The sequence below is a fragment of the Trachurus japonicus genome, chromosome 20 (assembly GCF_045865225.1).
Source record: "Trachurus japonicus isolate A0001 chromosome 20, Traja_1.0".
NCBI classification, from domain to species: Eukaryota; Metazoa; Chordata; class Actinopteri; order Carangiformes; family Carangidae; genus Trachurus; species Trachurus japonicus.
In genome coordinates, this window is record NC_140926.1 from 5,051,887 (window position 1) to 5,066,951 (window position 15,065).

Genomic DNA, 15,065 nt, shown 5'->3' on the forward strand with positions numbered 1-15,065 from the left:
CCTCTGCAAACACTGATTTCATTTTCCCCATGATCGCCTTCGCCCCAGACCCCAGCTCCTTGGCGAACACATACACACACACGCATACATACTGTACACACACACACATGCACACACACATGCATATATACACCTTAGGCTGGAGAACAAAGATGAGCAGTTAGCATGCATGCAGGAAGAAGCGATCAAGCACAGATAATTCTTACGTTCAGTGAGGAGGAAAGAAAACGGTATGATCTCATTTCCTCTTGGACTGAAGCGTCCGTGAAAAGCTCCTTTTGTTTTAATTGAGATGAATTATATATATATATATTTATATATTTTAACTACCTCTCACATTCATGCTGTGTGTGTGTGAGAGAGAAGAGAGAAAGAGACGTAGAGATAGAGGGAAGAGGAGGAGGAGGTAGGTGAAACATGGCCGCTGGACATGGCTTCTCACAGCCGGCTGGCCCCGACCCCCTGTGATTTGCCCTCTTATCTAGCCCAGATCCTGGCCTTTCATCTGGGCTAAAACCTGGGGGAGCTTGGCCTCTGCTGGGTTTTTAGCCCTCCCTCCTCCACACACACACACACACATATACACACACACTTCATTCCAGACCCCCCTCCATCTCCAGGCTCTATCTTTGAGTCCCAGATGAGAATTGCTCTCACCTACAACGGAGATAACAAACCCCACACTCCTCCGCTCCGCTTCCCTCAAAACACTTCACATTTGATTTTCTTTAAGTTTCACCACAAGAGACAAGAGAGAGAAAGAAAAACAAAACAAAACCCGTCTCCTTTTTCCCATTGTCTCCTGTTGACGGGGGCCGATGTTCGGGTCCAGACCGCAGTCCTGATAGAACTGGGAGTAAAACAGAAAAACGCTGGACTGTGCAGTTCACACAGTAGTCTGTCTGAAACCGAGACAAAGCATCGGGGATGAATTACTGGCAGACAGCGGTGCAGGTTGTTTTGGCTCGTTGTCAGTCGTCCGCCGCCGGTCTTGGCTGGACCCGGGTCGGACCTGGTTATAGCACCGTATCATGCAGAAGCAGTTCAGACTGGAGTGCTTTACATATAGGTAGGTAGGACAACATATTAAAAGTAAACAGCGATAGATACACAGAAGTTCATACACACAAAGACATTTAAGGAAATGCACAGCTAATAGAAAAGTCTTAAAAGGATAGTTCATCCAAAATTCACTCATTTTCTACTCACCCTCATGTGGACTAAGGGCTGGGAGAAGTTTCAGAGTCCTCTGTGACTTTTTGGAGTTACAGCGGGGCTCCGTGCAGCACTGCATGTCCATATGACGGTAGCGAACGGAGCTCACTTTTCTTCGTCCAAAAAGACACACCAAAAAACATCCAAATACCTCCATGCTGCTCGTCTGTAATGTCCCTCTTGTACTGAAGCCCTGACATGAGAAATTGTTCTGAAAAAATTAAATAAGTCGGAAGCTCCCAGTGTCTCAGTTCACTGCTCTTCCTGTGTCTGTGCAAATTTCTCATGTCGGGGCTTCAATACAAGAGGGACATTACAGACGAGCAGCATGGAGGTATTTGGATGTTTTTTGGTGTGTCTTTTTGGACAAAGAAAAGTGAGCTCCGTTCGCTACCGTCATATGGACATGCAGTGCTGCACGGAGCCCCGCTGTAACTCAGAGAAGGCACGGAGGACTCTGAAACTTCTCCCAACCCTTAGTCGACATGAGGGTGAGTAGATAATGAGTGAAATTTTAATTTTGGGTGAACTATCCCTTCAAGGAAATGCACAGCTAAATAGAAAAGTCTTAAGTTTGGCTTTGAAGGAGCACAAAGGCCATGTCACCTGATTTGGTAAAGGCTCTGGGCCCATGGAGGAGTTGATCTCTACTCTGTGACCTGAGCAGTCGACCAGTGAGCTGGTAACAGGTCTGATAGGTACTGTGGACTATGGAGCCAGACCATTACGTGCTTTCTAGACCAAAAGGAGTATTTTAAAAATCGAATTCTGAAGACAACAGGTAGCCGTTGAAGGTTGCAGAGGATTGGAGTTATGTGGTCTGATCCGTGCAGCTGAATTTTGGATACGTTGTAATCTGAGGATTGTTTTGATTGGAAGACCCATAAACAGAGAGTTACAGTAATCAAGCCGGCTCATGACAAAAGCGTGCAGCAGAAGTGAGTTTCAGTTTGAGTTTGTGGGTCCGGTCCGGTCCAGTCCGGTCCGGTCCCAGTTGGAGGTCTGCTCCTGCCCCGCTGCTCAACCCTGACCTGCTCGCTGCATAAACAGCCGATCGTCACCTCTCACCCCGCTGCCTTCACCTGATAATCTGTCTCTGTGGATCAACCCCCACCTCCTCTCTCCTCTCCTCTCCTCTCTCCCCCCTCAGCCTCCCACATTCAGACCAGAAACCAGGTTTTCTGCGTCACCCCGGCCCTGATCTCTGACCCTGGTCAGATTAGAGTGGTTGGCATTTCAAATCCAGCAGCAGATTGAGTAGCATCTGTGACCCCCCCTCCTCCCCTCCCCCCTCCCCTCCCTGTGCATTTCTGCCCTCTGAGCAAACATCTAAAGTTAGACACAGGTTTGTACCTCGGTTAATGCGAGTGTCCTCTGATCCAGAGTGTGGAGGTGAACGCACACAGAGGCTGCAGAAAGTTTTCAGACCCTTTTACTCTTGTATAGTAGGTTTTAATTGATTAAATGTAGTTTGTGCACATTAGTCGCCTGTTTGCTTTGTTATCGCCTCTCTGCAACTTGGTAAAAAAAAAAACTCTGCTCTGACTTTGTGTCGGAGTTTGTATCTTAATGAACATTTAAAACAGTGACTGAAGCTTTGAATGATCTTTACAACCTTCATATGGTCTGGTCTCACAACATCTGAGGTGTGCTCTACTGGATTAAGGTCTGGGTTCTCTTCAGAGGTGGATTTTCTTTGTTGGTAGTCTGTAGTGGATTCACTTTGATGTTTAGGGTCACTCCATGACGTTGTCCTCTGAGGTCCTGCAAGGCCTCGTCCACACGGAAACACAGCTTCACACAAAAACAATATTTTTCTTGTTCATTATGAAAAAGTTTCAAGAAATATCTGTGTACACACGGATCCATGAAAACTAGTCTGGGGCCGTTGACTCGCTGTTTTGTTAAGGAAACTCTTTAATTTAAGGAATATAATTTACAAGAAAGTCCCAGAGCCATTAAGTTAACATTTTGCTTCTATTGTATTACAAGTCAATGGATTAAATGTTGACTGGGAGTCGTATCAGAGCAAATACGACGATCAATGATGATTTAACGGGCACAATTCACCCGACAGTTGTAGTCGGTCGTTGTTATTGTTACATTACGTCCATAGACTGTAACGTATAGAGGTGTGACACAGGTTACAGGTCAGATCGGTGGAAGTTATGACATCGTAGTCTCACAAAAGATCTGTTTTGGGCGTCTACTTTGGGGCAGCATTTTCAGATTTTCCCACCCAGAGATCCGTTTCCAAAACATACTGTACCATTTTCACCCCTGCCTCTCCGAAAAACGCGTTTCCGTCTTGATGAAACTTGATGAAACCCGTCTTTGCTCCTCGTCTCCTCCGGCTGCTCTTGTCTTGAAGGTTTGGACAAACACCGAGTGCATATTTCCACCCACGTAGTTGTTTGCATTCACACTCGTGTTGGACGTCACGGTCCCTGGAAACCTCTAGAGTTGGTTTAGTCACAGATCACAATCAGTTTTCAGAGCTTCTTCTTATTTACGTCTGTACTTTGATCTGGTCGAGTATTTATCTTTAACATCAACTGTGTCTGGATCATCAGCACCAGAGAGGGAGTTGTGAGTTTGTCACTTCAGCATCTGTGGCTCTGGATTTCAACATCACCAAAAGACGATGGAGAATAGGGATGTCACGATTAATGGTGGTATTAAACGCCACAATTAATTGATCGTAAAGATTCCTAAATACGTCACTTTCACAAAAATTTGATGTTGGAACCTTATTGGCAGATGTGTGCAAAAATATACGTAACACTGAATGGTTAGGGATTTAAATGTTAGTGTGTCATTTTTAATTTTTTTAAAAAACAAAACAAAAAACAATTAAAATAAATGCAAACATTTGGTATAGAAAAAAAATTTATGACCTGAATATTTCAAACACTTCCCCTGGGGGTTAAGAATTGGTCATATATTAATAGATACTTGAAATATTTTGTGTAAACATGAGTAATTATATTTTGACTAGGCTAAATTTGATTTTACACATTCATAGTGTTGTGAAATTAAAGCAGAAGTAAGCGATCCGGTCGTTTTGGCTAATGCTGCGTTCCAGGCAGGCTTTTGAAACCGTAAATTACAGCTTCAAGTCACGACTTACGACTTTGTAGCGTTCCAGGCAACCCACTCGTGTTTTCCCGACCTGTTTTACCTGTGAAAGTCACTATAACGGCCACTCGTAACTTCCGACCTGTGAAGTCGTACCAGTTCGATCTGGTACGAGTTCACGGGTCGGAAAAACACGAGTTACGGGTTGCCTTGAACGCACCATAACAGTCCTCGTCCCTACGTCACCACATTCACGCACATCCCTTGGCTGCACACACAGCCCTGCATGTCATTCTCTCTCCTCATTGGATAAAACTTGTAGGATACGAGAAAAGTTTTCTCCTCGGCTTACAGCAGAGCAGAGTGACTGACAGACCCGTGTTTCAGACCAAACACTCTATGTAAGTGATTGCTGTCGGAAGATAGAACTATTTAAGACTTATATTAACACAAAAATATCGCTTACTTCTGCTTTAATTAATGCATAATAATTATGATAATCGGAGTACCGTGATTATTTCTCTGACAATAATCGTACCAAGAAAGTGTATAATTGTGACATCCCTAATGGAGACTGATGTTGGCAGGTCACATTGACCCTCACTGGTACATCAAGTGAACACACCCCTCCTCCTCCTCCTCCTCCTCCTCTTCATCGTCCCCCATGTGGCTGAGCTGCAGCAGGACGGAGTTACAACATCGTCCTCCTCATGCAGACTGCAGGGACTCTCACACAGAGAGAGGGTGATAATAGGCAGAGCGGATGAAGGGAGGACAGAGGAGAGCTTCCTTTAAATATTAATATCACAGTACAGTGAGTAACTGGATGTGTCTCGAGGCCGTGTCATCGTGTCATCATCACACACACTCACCTGTTGAACCGCTGTACTTCCTGTAGTCGTTGAGCTCAGAGCGTGTGTGTGTGTGTGTAAGTGTGTTGAACCAGGATCAGATTCGGTGGAAACACAACAAACGAAGAGCGTCGCTGCTGTGAAAATGTTTGAATCTTCCACCTGCGTTGAACTGTAAAGTTTGGAGATTTGGCATCTTCTTATTTGGATATTTTACAGTCACAGGAACAGTTGAGGCCAAACTTTTGCATGTGTTGCCATGAAATTTCCCACAATCCCCTGCTTTTCCTCCAGTTAGATATAGTTTATATTCACTGGCATCATCATACAACACTGGAGAGTCAGAATTAGAAAAGCTTTAATAGCCAAGAGGAATCTGAATTGGTGTATTTGCCATAAACTAGAGATATAACAATTAAACAATAAAAAAAAAAGAGAAACGTACATGATACATAGAGCTGTAACTGTTCTTATATAATATTTGCATTGATGTTTATTTGTGCTCCCTCCTCCCTCGGGTGTCATGTTGGTCTGTGCAAACACATGTGTGTACAGATGTTTTTATACTGGAGCAGCACCTGGTCACATCAGATGACCTTGCTAAACACATTAGCATATTAATGAGGAGCGTTTGATTCGTGCTTCTCGCTCGCTCTCACACCTTTTTACAGGACGACGATGAACTCAGCGTTGGTTTTATTGTCTTATCTGAGAAGTATTAGAGTTCAAACAGGAACACCCCCCCCCTCTCCTCCTCCTCCTCCTCCTTCTCCTCCTCCTCCTCCTCCTTCTCATGTCCGAGGAGCGCTGTTCCCAGTTTTCCAGGTGGAACGAGACAAATGGATGCCGTAAAGCTGAAACTTGTTTCTGTGTGGTGCGACTCGGTGTCAGGTGACGTCGGGCTGAATCATGTGTGACAAAAGGATTACAGGCTTGCTGGCTGCTTCTCCAGCTGTTCATACAAGCCCCTCCCCCTTTTTTTTTCTTGCCTCTTTAATGTCAAACTTTCACATGGTGCGATTCATCGCCAAGCGTTGCCTGTGCACACTTCTCCCACTCTCTGCGGCCACATTAAATGCCCAGAGGAGCAACACATCCCACAGTTTTATTCCACTCTGTTTTCAGCCAAAGTCACAGTCAAACTGGAATCAACTATCCACACAGAGGAGGAATATCTCCAGTTTTATGGAGTCGTAATGCGGTAGGGGTACTGTATAAATAATCTCTCTGCACAGAAACACTTCCAGCTGTTAAACAATATGCCCTTTGCAGTTTTTCTTTTCTTCTCCTTCTTTTTGAACATACAAAGCTCCTTGCTCAGACTTGCTTTGAAAGTGAATACAGGGGTTTGGGAAATAATGTTTCTGAATTTTTTTTTTGCCTTTTGTGACACCTCCAGATTGTTGCACTTCACGCTGATTAGAATTAGAGTGGAGCTGGAACTGCCTTTTTTAAAAGTCGGGTCATAATGTGAAATTCAAAGCCCAGAATCTGTTTACAATTAGCCCCTTTGAAGCATTCCTCTGTAATCTCTCCCTCCGTTTGATATAAAGATACAGTATTGATATAACTAAAGGGAATTCTGCCTTTGTTTTTAAAGCCATACCTGTGGCTTTTGATTGATGGGTGGAAACTGTTCGGTAGATTGAGATAATAAAGACTTGTTTAAAACCTCACTCTGAGGTTGTAGGTTCCTCGTGGAGTTCAGCAGTATTTTGTATCAACACACAGGCCGGTGTGTGTGTGTGTGTGTGTGTGTGTGTGTGTATGTGGAAAAAAGAAGCCCTTATCCCCACCAGGGCAACCGTGAAACATTATTTGTGAACAAGGGATGATGAGGTAAATCCAGGGGCATCCTCCTCATCGCCTCCGGCCAGGTTGCAGCGCTGGACGGTGGAGGGGGGGTTGATGAGAGGAGAGGTGAAGATCCCGCCGTTGGGCAAGCTTTCACGCTCCACTGACTGATCCTTCCAGGAAGTGAGGGAAGGTACAAGGACTGCCCCCCCTCCCCCTCCCACGGAGCCCCAGCATGTACCATGACTGCATGCTGAGCCCAAATCAAAGGGGGCAGTCTGTCCTGAGCCTGGGGGAGCGGCCGCCTGCTGAGTGTGACCAGAGACATGGGTAATAGGACAGCTTGTCACACTCGTGCAGATGCCTGCGTTTCTGACAGCGCGGCTGCTCCTCTGCTGCTTCGGCTGCACAGTAATGACGCCATCAACAACCAACAAAAAAAAAACGTTCACACTGAGGTCACATTTGTTGTAACGACCTTGGCAGCTCTCAGGCGAAACCAGGAAGTCCTGTAGCCATCTTAGTTATTGCTATTAAGCATGTTAGATCAAAAAGATCTAAAGGCTGCAATCATACGCAGCGTTGCAGAGCCGGCACTTAACGGTTGATGTGGAAACTTCTACAGGGTAAAAGGGCAATTTAAAGGGATAGTTCAACATTTTGGCAAATTGGCCCATTGCCATATAATCCCTGTAGTCATAGCAGTAGGTTTGTTACCTTTATTTGTCAGTGTAAGCGGAGCAGAGCCGCGAGCTGCTCAGAGCTACGCTACGGAGGCTCATGGGATTTCTTGGTTTCCCTCATCAAACTCATCAAATACACAATCCAACAACTCCACAACGCTCTGGTGGACAAGTTGTGACCTGCACATTCACCACACTATGAGATAATAACACAACGTTACCAGACAGAGTTGTTTCAGAGGTAAATACAGAGACTGCTTGACGAAAAACTGCCCCCGACAGAAACGCGGTTTTGCATAAATTTATTTGATGAGTTTGATGAGGGAAACCAAGAAATCCCATGAGCCTCCGTAGCGTAGCTCTGAGCAGCTCACGGCTCTGCTCCGCCATTCTAAAAAATAGCTTGCACCGACAATTAAAGGTAACAAACCTACTGCTATGACTATAGGGATTATGGCAATGGGCCAATTTGCCAAAATGTTGAACTATCCCTTTAAAGCAGAAAATAAATGGGAGTTATTTCCAAATGGAGGAAGATGTTTGTGCCTCTCCGGTGCAGAGGGGGGGCGGGGCTCAGGTTTCAGCATCACGTCATCCTGACATATAACGCACAGAAATGTAGGTGTTGCTGCTGCACAGCATCGTAATCCAAGTTTAAGTCTGGAAAGGCAATAACTAATATAAATGTTTTATTGTGTTTGTGTTTCAGTTGGTAGCGAGCGCGTCCGGCCCTTCAGATGAAGAGCCTTCAGTTTCGGAACATCGCCCCCAAGGCCCCGGCCGTGGTGCCCTCCCCCTCCCCGGCGGTCCTGTCCTGCCAGCCTCCCTGCGCCCTCCCCGAGGCCAGCACCGCCTCCAGCCCCAAGTCCATCATCGTGCCCGCCCAAAACTATGCACTGATGCAAATAGCAGGTCAGGACGGCACCTTCTCGCTGGTGGCGCTGCCCCCGTCCGTCTCCTCTCAGACGCCGACGCAGCAACAGCAGCAGCAACAGCAACAAACGCCGTCGATCCAGAAGAACCTCAAACTGCCCATTCCCAGGTACCAGCCGGTGAGGAGCAAGGGGACCACAGAGAAGGTCAAGTCGCCGCCACCGGCTGCCAGGATGAAAGCCGGTATGATGGTGAAGACAGCGGTGTCAGCGGAGAGCGCCGCTGTGAAGAAAAAACCAGAGTCCAAGCACACGAAGGAAACCTTAGTGCCGAAAGAAGAACCATCCGAGCAGGTGATCCTGATCGACCCGGGATCCTCGGACATATCCGTCACCGCTCTGCTCCCCGACAACGCTGTCCTGTACCCCAGCTCTCAGCCGGACGGCTCTGAACGACCGGCCGCTCCGACCGCCGGCCTCATTCAGAGCCTCCAGTTCCCCCCCGCTGCTGCTGTCAAAAGCTCCCCGGTGAAACCCCCCGAGGAGAGTAAGACCACGGTGAGGCTGTGCCAATCGAAGCCGCCGACGGCCGCCGCGCCCCAGAGCAGCATCACCGTCCTGTCACCGGCCATCTTCAGCAAAGCGGTGCAGATCATCCCGTCGCCGCCGAAGGGTAAACTGCCCATTCTGCCCTACTCCAAAATGAAGAGCTCGCTCATCCCGGCCGCCAAGCTCAGCAGCAGCAGCTTGTCTCCGGAGAAGAAGGATTTCTCCAGCCAGACGGGACTCACCGGCGGCCCGATGGATCCGACATCCAAGCCCCTAGAGCCGGCCGAAGCCGCCGGTCTCAACCCGGCGTCCAACTCCAACTCCAACGCTCTGCAGTCGCCGGCCAAGACCGCGCTCGTCGTGCCCGTGCTGGGGAACGTCCAGAAACCACCGGGCAAGAAGCGAGGGAGGAAGAGGAAGACGCTGGAAGACATCTTGGCATTCGAAGCCAGAAAGAAAAGGTCCTTGTCTTTCTTCCGCAGGAGGGTTCCTCCCGAGAAACCGTCGCCACCGCCGGTCGCCGCCGTTCCGGGCTCCAAGGAAAAGGAGGTTGATATTTCAAAGAAGTACCGCAGCATCCGGCCCAAGCCCATGTTGGTTATGGAAACGGTCCCACAGCTGGTCAGTTTGCCCGCCATTACCTCAGAAGGCCAGGAGCAGCAGGAGCTCGTACTCGGCCCCCAGCTCTCCACCACCACCACAACAACCCCAACCAAGGTCGCCACCACCGATTGCCCCCCTCAACCGGCGCCGGTGACGCTCCACCTGCGAGGCGCCGCCGCACACCCCCGGGTCTACGTCGGCAGCCGGCCGCTCCACCGCTGCCCCACCTGCAGCCGCTGCTTCCAGTTCAAGCACCATCTCCAGAGCCACATGAACAGCCACACCAACAGCCGGCCCTACGCCTGCCCCGTGTGCCGCAAGGCCTACGCCCACTCCGGCAGCCTCAGCACGCACATGAAGCTCCACCACTCGACCGAGGTGCGACCGCGCCGCTCGCTGTGCTGCGAGTTCTGCGAGAAGGCGTTCGGCTACGTGGGCGTGTACTTCAGCCACCTGCGAGAGGTCCACAAGGTGGTGCTGACGGTGGAGCCGTCCATCAGCCACCACGAGGACGACGTTTCTGTTGAGGGGTAAGTTGAGTTTTTCCAGTATAGTATTTACCTTTTGTGTAAAGGGATAGTTCAACATCCAGTTATAGCAGTAGGTTAATTTGCTTTAATTATCGGTGCATGTTGTTTTGAGATCGGCGGGGCAGAGACGTGAGCTGCTCAGTGAACGCAACGGAGGTGAACGGTACAGGTCCCCCGTCCCTCATCAAGCTCATCAAATACACAATCCAACAACTCCAAAACGCTCTGGTGGACAAGTTGTGACCTGCACATTCACCACACTATGAAATAATCATGTAACATTACGAGACAGAGTTGTTTTAGAGGGAAATGCAGCCGGAACTACATTCCAGACACGGCTGCTGACCGAGGGATTTCAAAAGCGCAAAGTAGTTCAGAGTATTTGCTTCGTGTGTCGTAATGTTACATGATTATACATGATTATTTTATAGCGTGGTGAATGTGCAGGTCACAACTTGTCCACCAGAGCGTTTTTGGAGTTGTTGGATTGTGTATTTGATGAGTTTGATGACCTGTACCGTTCACCTCCATTGTGTTCACTGAGCAGCTCACGTCTCTGCCCCGCCGATCTCAAAACAACATGCACCGATAACTAAAGGAAATTAACCTACTGCTATAGGGACTATGGTGAGAGGAGAATTTGCCAAAAATGTTGAACTATCCCTTTAATAAGTGATGGTTAATGAGTGTCCTCCATCCTCCTCTCCAGGGCCCAGTCCCCCGACACGCTGGACGAGCCGGACCACGAAGACCCCGTGGAGCTGCAGATCAAATGCGGTCGATGTCAGGCGATCACTCCCACCTTCGCCGACATGAAGATGCACCTGCTCTACGTGCACAGGGAGGAGGTGCCGGTCCGACTCTTCGAAGGCCAGCCTGCGATGCGGGGGGCCCGCGAGGCCGAGAACGAACTGGTGAAGCACGCCGCGCACTACTGGCGGCAGCTCAACGAGAAGCGCAACCTGGTGAAGTGCGGCAGCTGCGACGAGGAGTTCCTCTCCTTCTCCAAGCTGAAGAGGCACATCATGTCCCAGCACCGAGGAAAAGAGAGCAACGACGAAAGCAGCGGTGGCGCCGTCTCGTCGCCCGACAGTGGCGGGGGGCTCGGGGGGCTCGGCGTCCTGGCGGCGGCAGCGGGCGCGGGCGCGGGCGCGGGCGCGGCGTTTAACTGCGTGCTGTGCAGCGAGGTGCTGGACACGAAGGAGCGGGTGATGGAGCACTGGAGGAGCCGCCACCACTGTGAGAAGCCGGGGCTGCTGTGGGACGCGCTGAGCTCCTACTGCGGCCACGAGGAGGAGGGCGAGGCCGACGGCGATCTGGACACTCCGGCTCTGAGCCCGCACTAACTAACCAGCTACGCCCTCGGCGGGGGGGGGGGGCAGAGGGGACGAGGCATGGAGCGTCACTTCACTCACTGCAAAAATGCAAAATCTTTCCAAGAATATTTGTCTTATTTCTTGTCAAAATGTCTCATTTCTAGTCAAAACTAATCTCATTCCACTTAAAATAAGACTCATCACCTAAAAATTAACTTGTTTTTAGATCATTTTCACTTGTTTCAAACAAATTTTCACTTGAAATAAGTAGAAAAATCTGCCAGTGAAAGCAAGTTTTTTTTATATAAATACTTTATTTACAGTTTTTAACTTTACAAAACTGTACAAAACCACTGTACAAATACCACAGTAAAGGAACAGTCAAACATAAAAGAAAACAGAGGAAAAGTAGAGGGAAAAAAAGGAAAAGGAAAAGAAAAGGGGCTGCCAGACAGTTGTAAATTTACATTTTACATAAGCAGACTTTACAGAAAAAAACAAGCAAGTAGAAAGCAAGTTTTTTGTGCTTCTTATAAGGAAGAAAAACTTGCTCCACTATCAGATTTTTCTACATATTTCAAGTGAAAATATGCTTGAAAGGAATAAAAAGTGTCTAAAAACAAGCTACTTTTTTATATGATGAGTCTTATTTTAAAATATAATGAGATTTGTTTTGACTAGAAATGACATTTTGACTAGAAATAAGACAAATATTCTTGGTAAGATATCTGAGTTTTTGCAGTGCTGTGGCTCCTCCTCAAACACACTCAGTTCTAACAATCAGCAGCACAGGGACGGAGAGTCTGTCTTATGTCTCTTAGCACAAGATCACGCATCTCACCAGGTGAAGCGTCTGACGAGGTCCAATGGAAAGAAAGAAAGAAAAAGAACAAGAAGAAAGTGGTGAGAGCTGATCGTTGTGTTAGTTTTCATAAGAGAGACTCTCTTTAGGTCAGAAAATCCACTTTTATAAACATTATTTTCGATGTTATTTTGATTGCACTGTTGTTTTTGTTTCGTTTTGTTTTTTAAACTTCATTTCATTTGGAGGTATGTATTTAATAACCTGTTGGAAATTAGATGATTATTTTTTTCTACTGCTTATTTAAATGTTACTAAAAGGCTATTTTATAGCCACGCTGACACAGTAAAAAACTGTTGAATGGTCATAACACCCACACAAACACTTACCTCTTGTGTGGTATCGAGACACACATATCATCATATCCGTCTTTAAGATTTCTGCCTCCACTTTAATGGAAAAAAAATTAGATTTTAACAACAATAACATGTTTGTTTTTTTGGCATTTTATGATTAGTAGAGCGAGTGAGCGTCTGGGCGTCTTAAAGCCAGGCCGTTTAGGTGGAAGACAAATAGATGTTCTGTTTATCAAATGTCATTTCGAAATGTTGCGTCTTCCACAAACGCAATTGAATTGACCTCCATTGTCGTCAGAGTGCAGGGCAGAAATCTTAAGAGACGACGTCTTTAACATCGACTGAACCACTCGAGATGATCTGCGTGACTGAAAAGCACCATGGGAAAGTGTGATGAAATGTTTTATTGTTTTTTTTTTCCATATCTTTTTTTTTTTTTCTTTATTATTATTGGGTGGACTGATCTTTTGAATCACTGAGAAATGTAAATCTCAACAACAAGGGCACACTGTCTATTGTCACACTGGCTGACAATGAATCTACTGGCCTTGGATTATTACAGGTGAAAAGAAAAAAGTTTTATGTGAAACTCGTCGTGACATCGGTTCTGTCTTTCAGCTCTGACTTGAACTCTCACAGTCTGACTTTAAGGGCAGTATTAGGGGTCTTTCGTCAACTGGGATCCATGGAGAAAACTTTTTTTCTAACTAACCAGCACCCAAGTGACATCCTTGTGGCCTTCTGAAAAGACAAAAAAAAAAAAAAATTGTTCATGCGTAACGTGGCTTATCATCAGTACGGTCGTCTGTAGGCCAAGTTCTATCTCCTTGACTTGTTGATTAATGCCTCTATGTGTATTCTATGATATGCCAAGGGTCTATTCACACTAGTGATTGTAGAAGTGAGTTTTGCATTTAAGCTTTTAACCACTGACGGAAAAAAACTGTTTGTCGAGTTTAGTAAAACACACGCAAAAGGAAAACCATCGAATTGCCTACCTGTCGTTGCCAGCTCATGTACGCACCTGTGGAAAATCGTGTGCACCCAGACTCTACTATTAGAGCTAATATTATAAAACTGTTGTCAAGTCCAGAAAATATGCTATTTTATACTCTAGATTAATACAGATCTTTTAGTATATTTATGCTTGTGGTTGGTCCGTAAAGAGCCAGCAGTGAGACAAGTTGTTAAGTTCGCGTCTGCTGTGTTTTTCCGGGGCGGCGCTTTGGCGTCTTGTTATTTGGTTTTGGAGTTCATTACTACATGGCGAGTACCTCTGTTAACATTTGTCTGTGTTTTCTCTTTCATATACAATATATATATATAAAAAAAAAATATCACAGGGTCAAGTGAATGTACCTGAATGTTTTAAAAACCCTACCAAAAGTATATGCTATATAGACTTATTCTATAGATATAGAAGATATAGATATATTGAGAAAATAAAAAAAACATATATATAAATATATATATATATTTACATAGAGTAACTAGTGAATCAGCTGCTTTGTTCTGTCACAGTATAGGAGGGAAACGAGATGATATATCATTTGCCAAAACCTGGCAACAAAAGCCATGCAGAGCTGTCCTTATGTGTCTGACACAAAGCTGCAGGACGGTGAGCGAAGGGCAAAGCGCTGATGTGCACGTGCTCATCAGCGAAGTGTCCTTTGTCTCCACGCCCTCGACACGAACCAGGAAGTGACAGAATTAAGGGTCAGACTCTTCTCCTCCTTCTCCTTCTTCTCCTCAGTTTAGATGAGAAACACTCACACACGACTGTCAGCACAAGTTTCGAAAGTGAAAAAAAACTCCACATCAGCAGGTGATTTAATGTCGTTTGGCTCACGTAAACCTCGACGGTGTCCAACAGAAAAAAACAAAAAAATAACAAAAAAAAAAGACTGAAAGTGTTTGTGTTCTGTTTGTGTATCTGAAGAATCTGATGTTTCTGAGAATAAAGATATGTTTGTTGAGGACTTTGAGGCTGCTCTGTCACTTTTTTTGTGTGTCTAATGTAATTAAGTTAGTTTTTCTGAAGCTGTAGCAGTAGTTTGTATCTTTGTATCTTTGCATATGTTTCATTAAGTTGCAGTGTGTTGAGCCGTCCGGGCCACCGTACTTAACAACCACTCACGGTGTCTTCTGCCCAGAGGCGATTCGACACGCAGACCTTCGAGACGACAAGGTGATATAATCCTCCTGTCTGGCTTGAATGATAATATTTAATTTATATGTGCCTGCTCAAATATGAAATATGTCTTTCTGATAAAAACAACACATGGTGGGGGAATTTAATGATATTCCATGTTTTTCCAAGTTATCGGCCCAAAACTAACTTGTTTGGTTCAGGTTCTTGGATCCAGACCGGGGTCAGGCCTGCTGTGAGTATGTGGTATATTAACACTTTTATGGA

At 46.2% G+C, this 15,065-nt stretch overlaps 1 protein-coding gene across 5 annotated transcripts in view; it reads left to right on the forward strand.

Annotated features, from left to right (window-relative positions):
- Positions 1-11,576, forward strand: part of znf438 (zinc finger protein 438) — a 55,042-nt gene extending 43,466 nt beyond the window's left edge. For 2 of the 5 annotated variants that reach the window (XM_085763249.1, XM_085763251.1), the window contains exons 2-3: positions 8,331-10,175; positions 10,885-11,521. In XM_085763249.1, coding sequence (XP_085619375.1) covers positions 8,359-10,175; positions 10,885-11,521 — 2,454 coding nt within the window. In that variant the 5' untranslated portion in view covers positions 8,331-8,358. Of the gene's footprint in view, positions 1-7,063; positions 7,269-8,330; positions 10,176-10,884 lie in introns of those variants that run through there. The other 3 variants (XM_085763248.1, XM_085763247.1, XM_085763250.1) reach the window with 2 other exon arrangements.
- Positions 11,577-15,065: the final 3,489 nt, after the last annotated feature.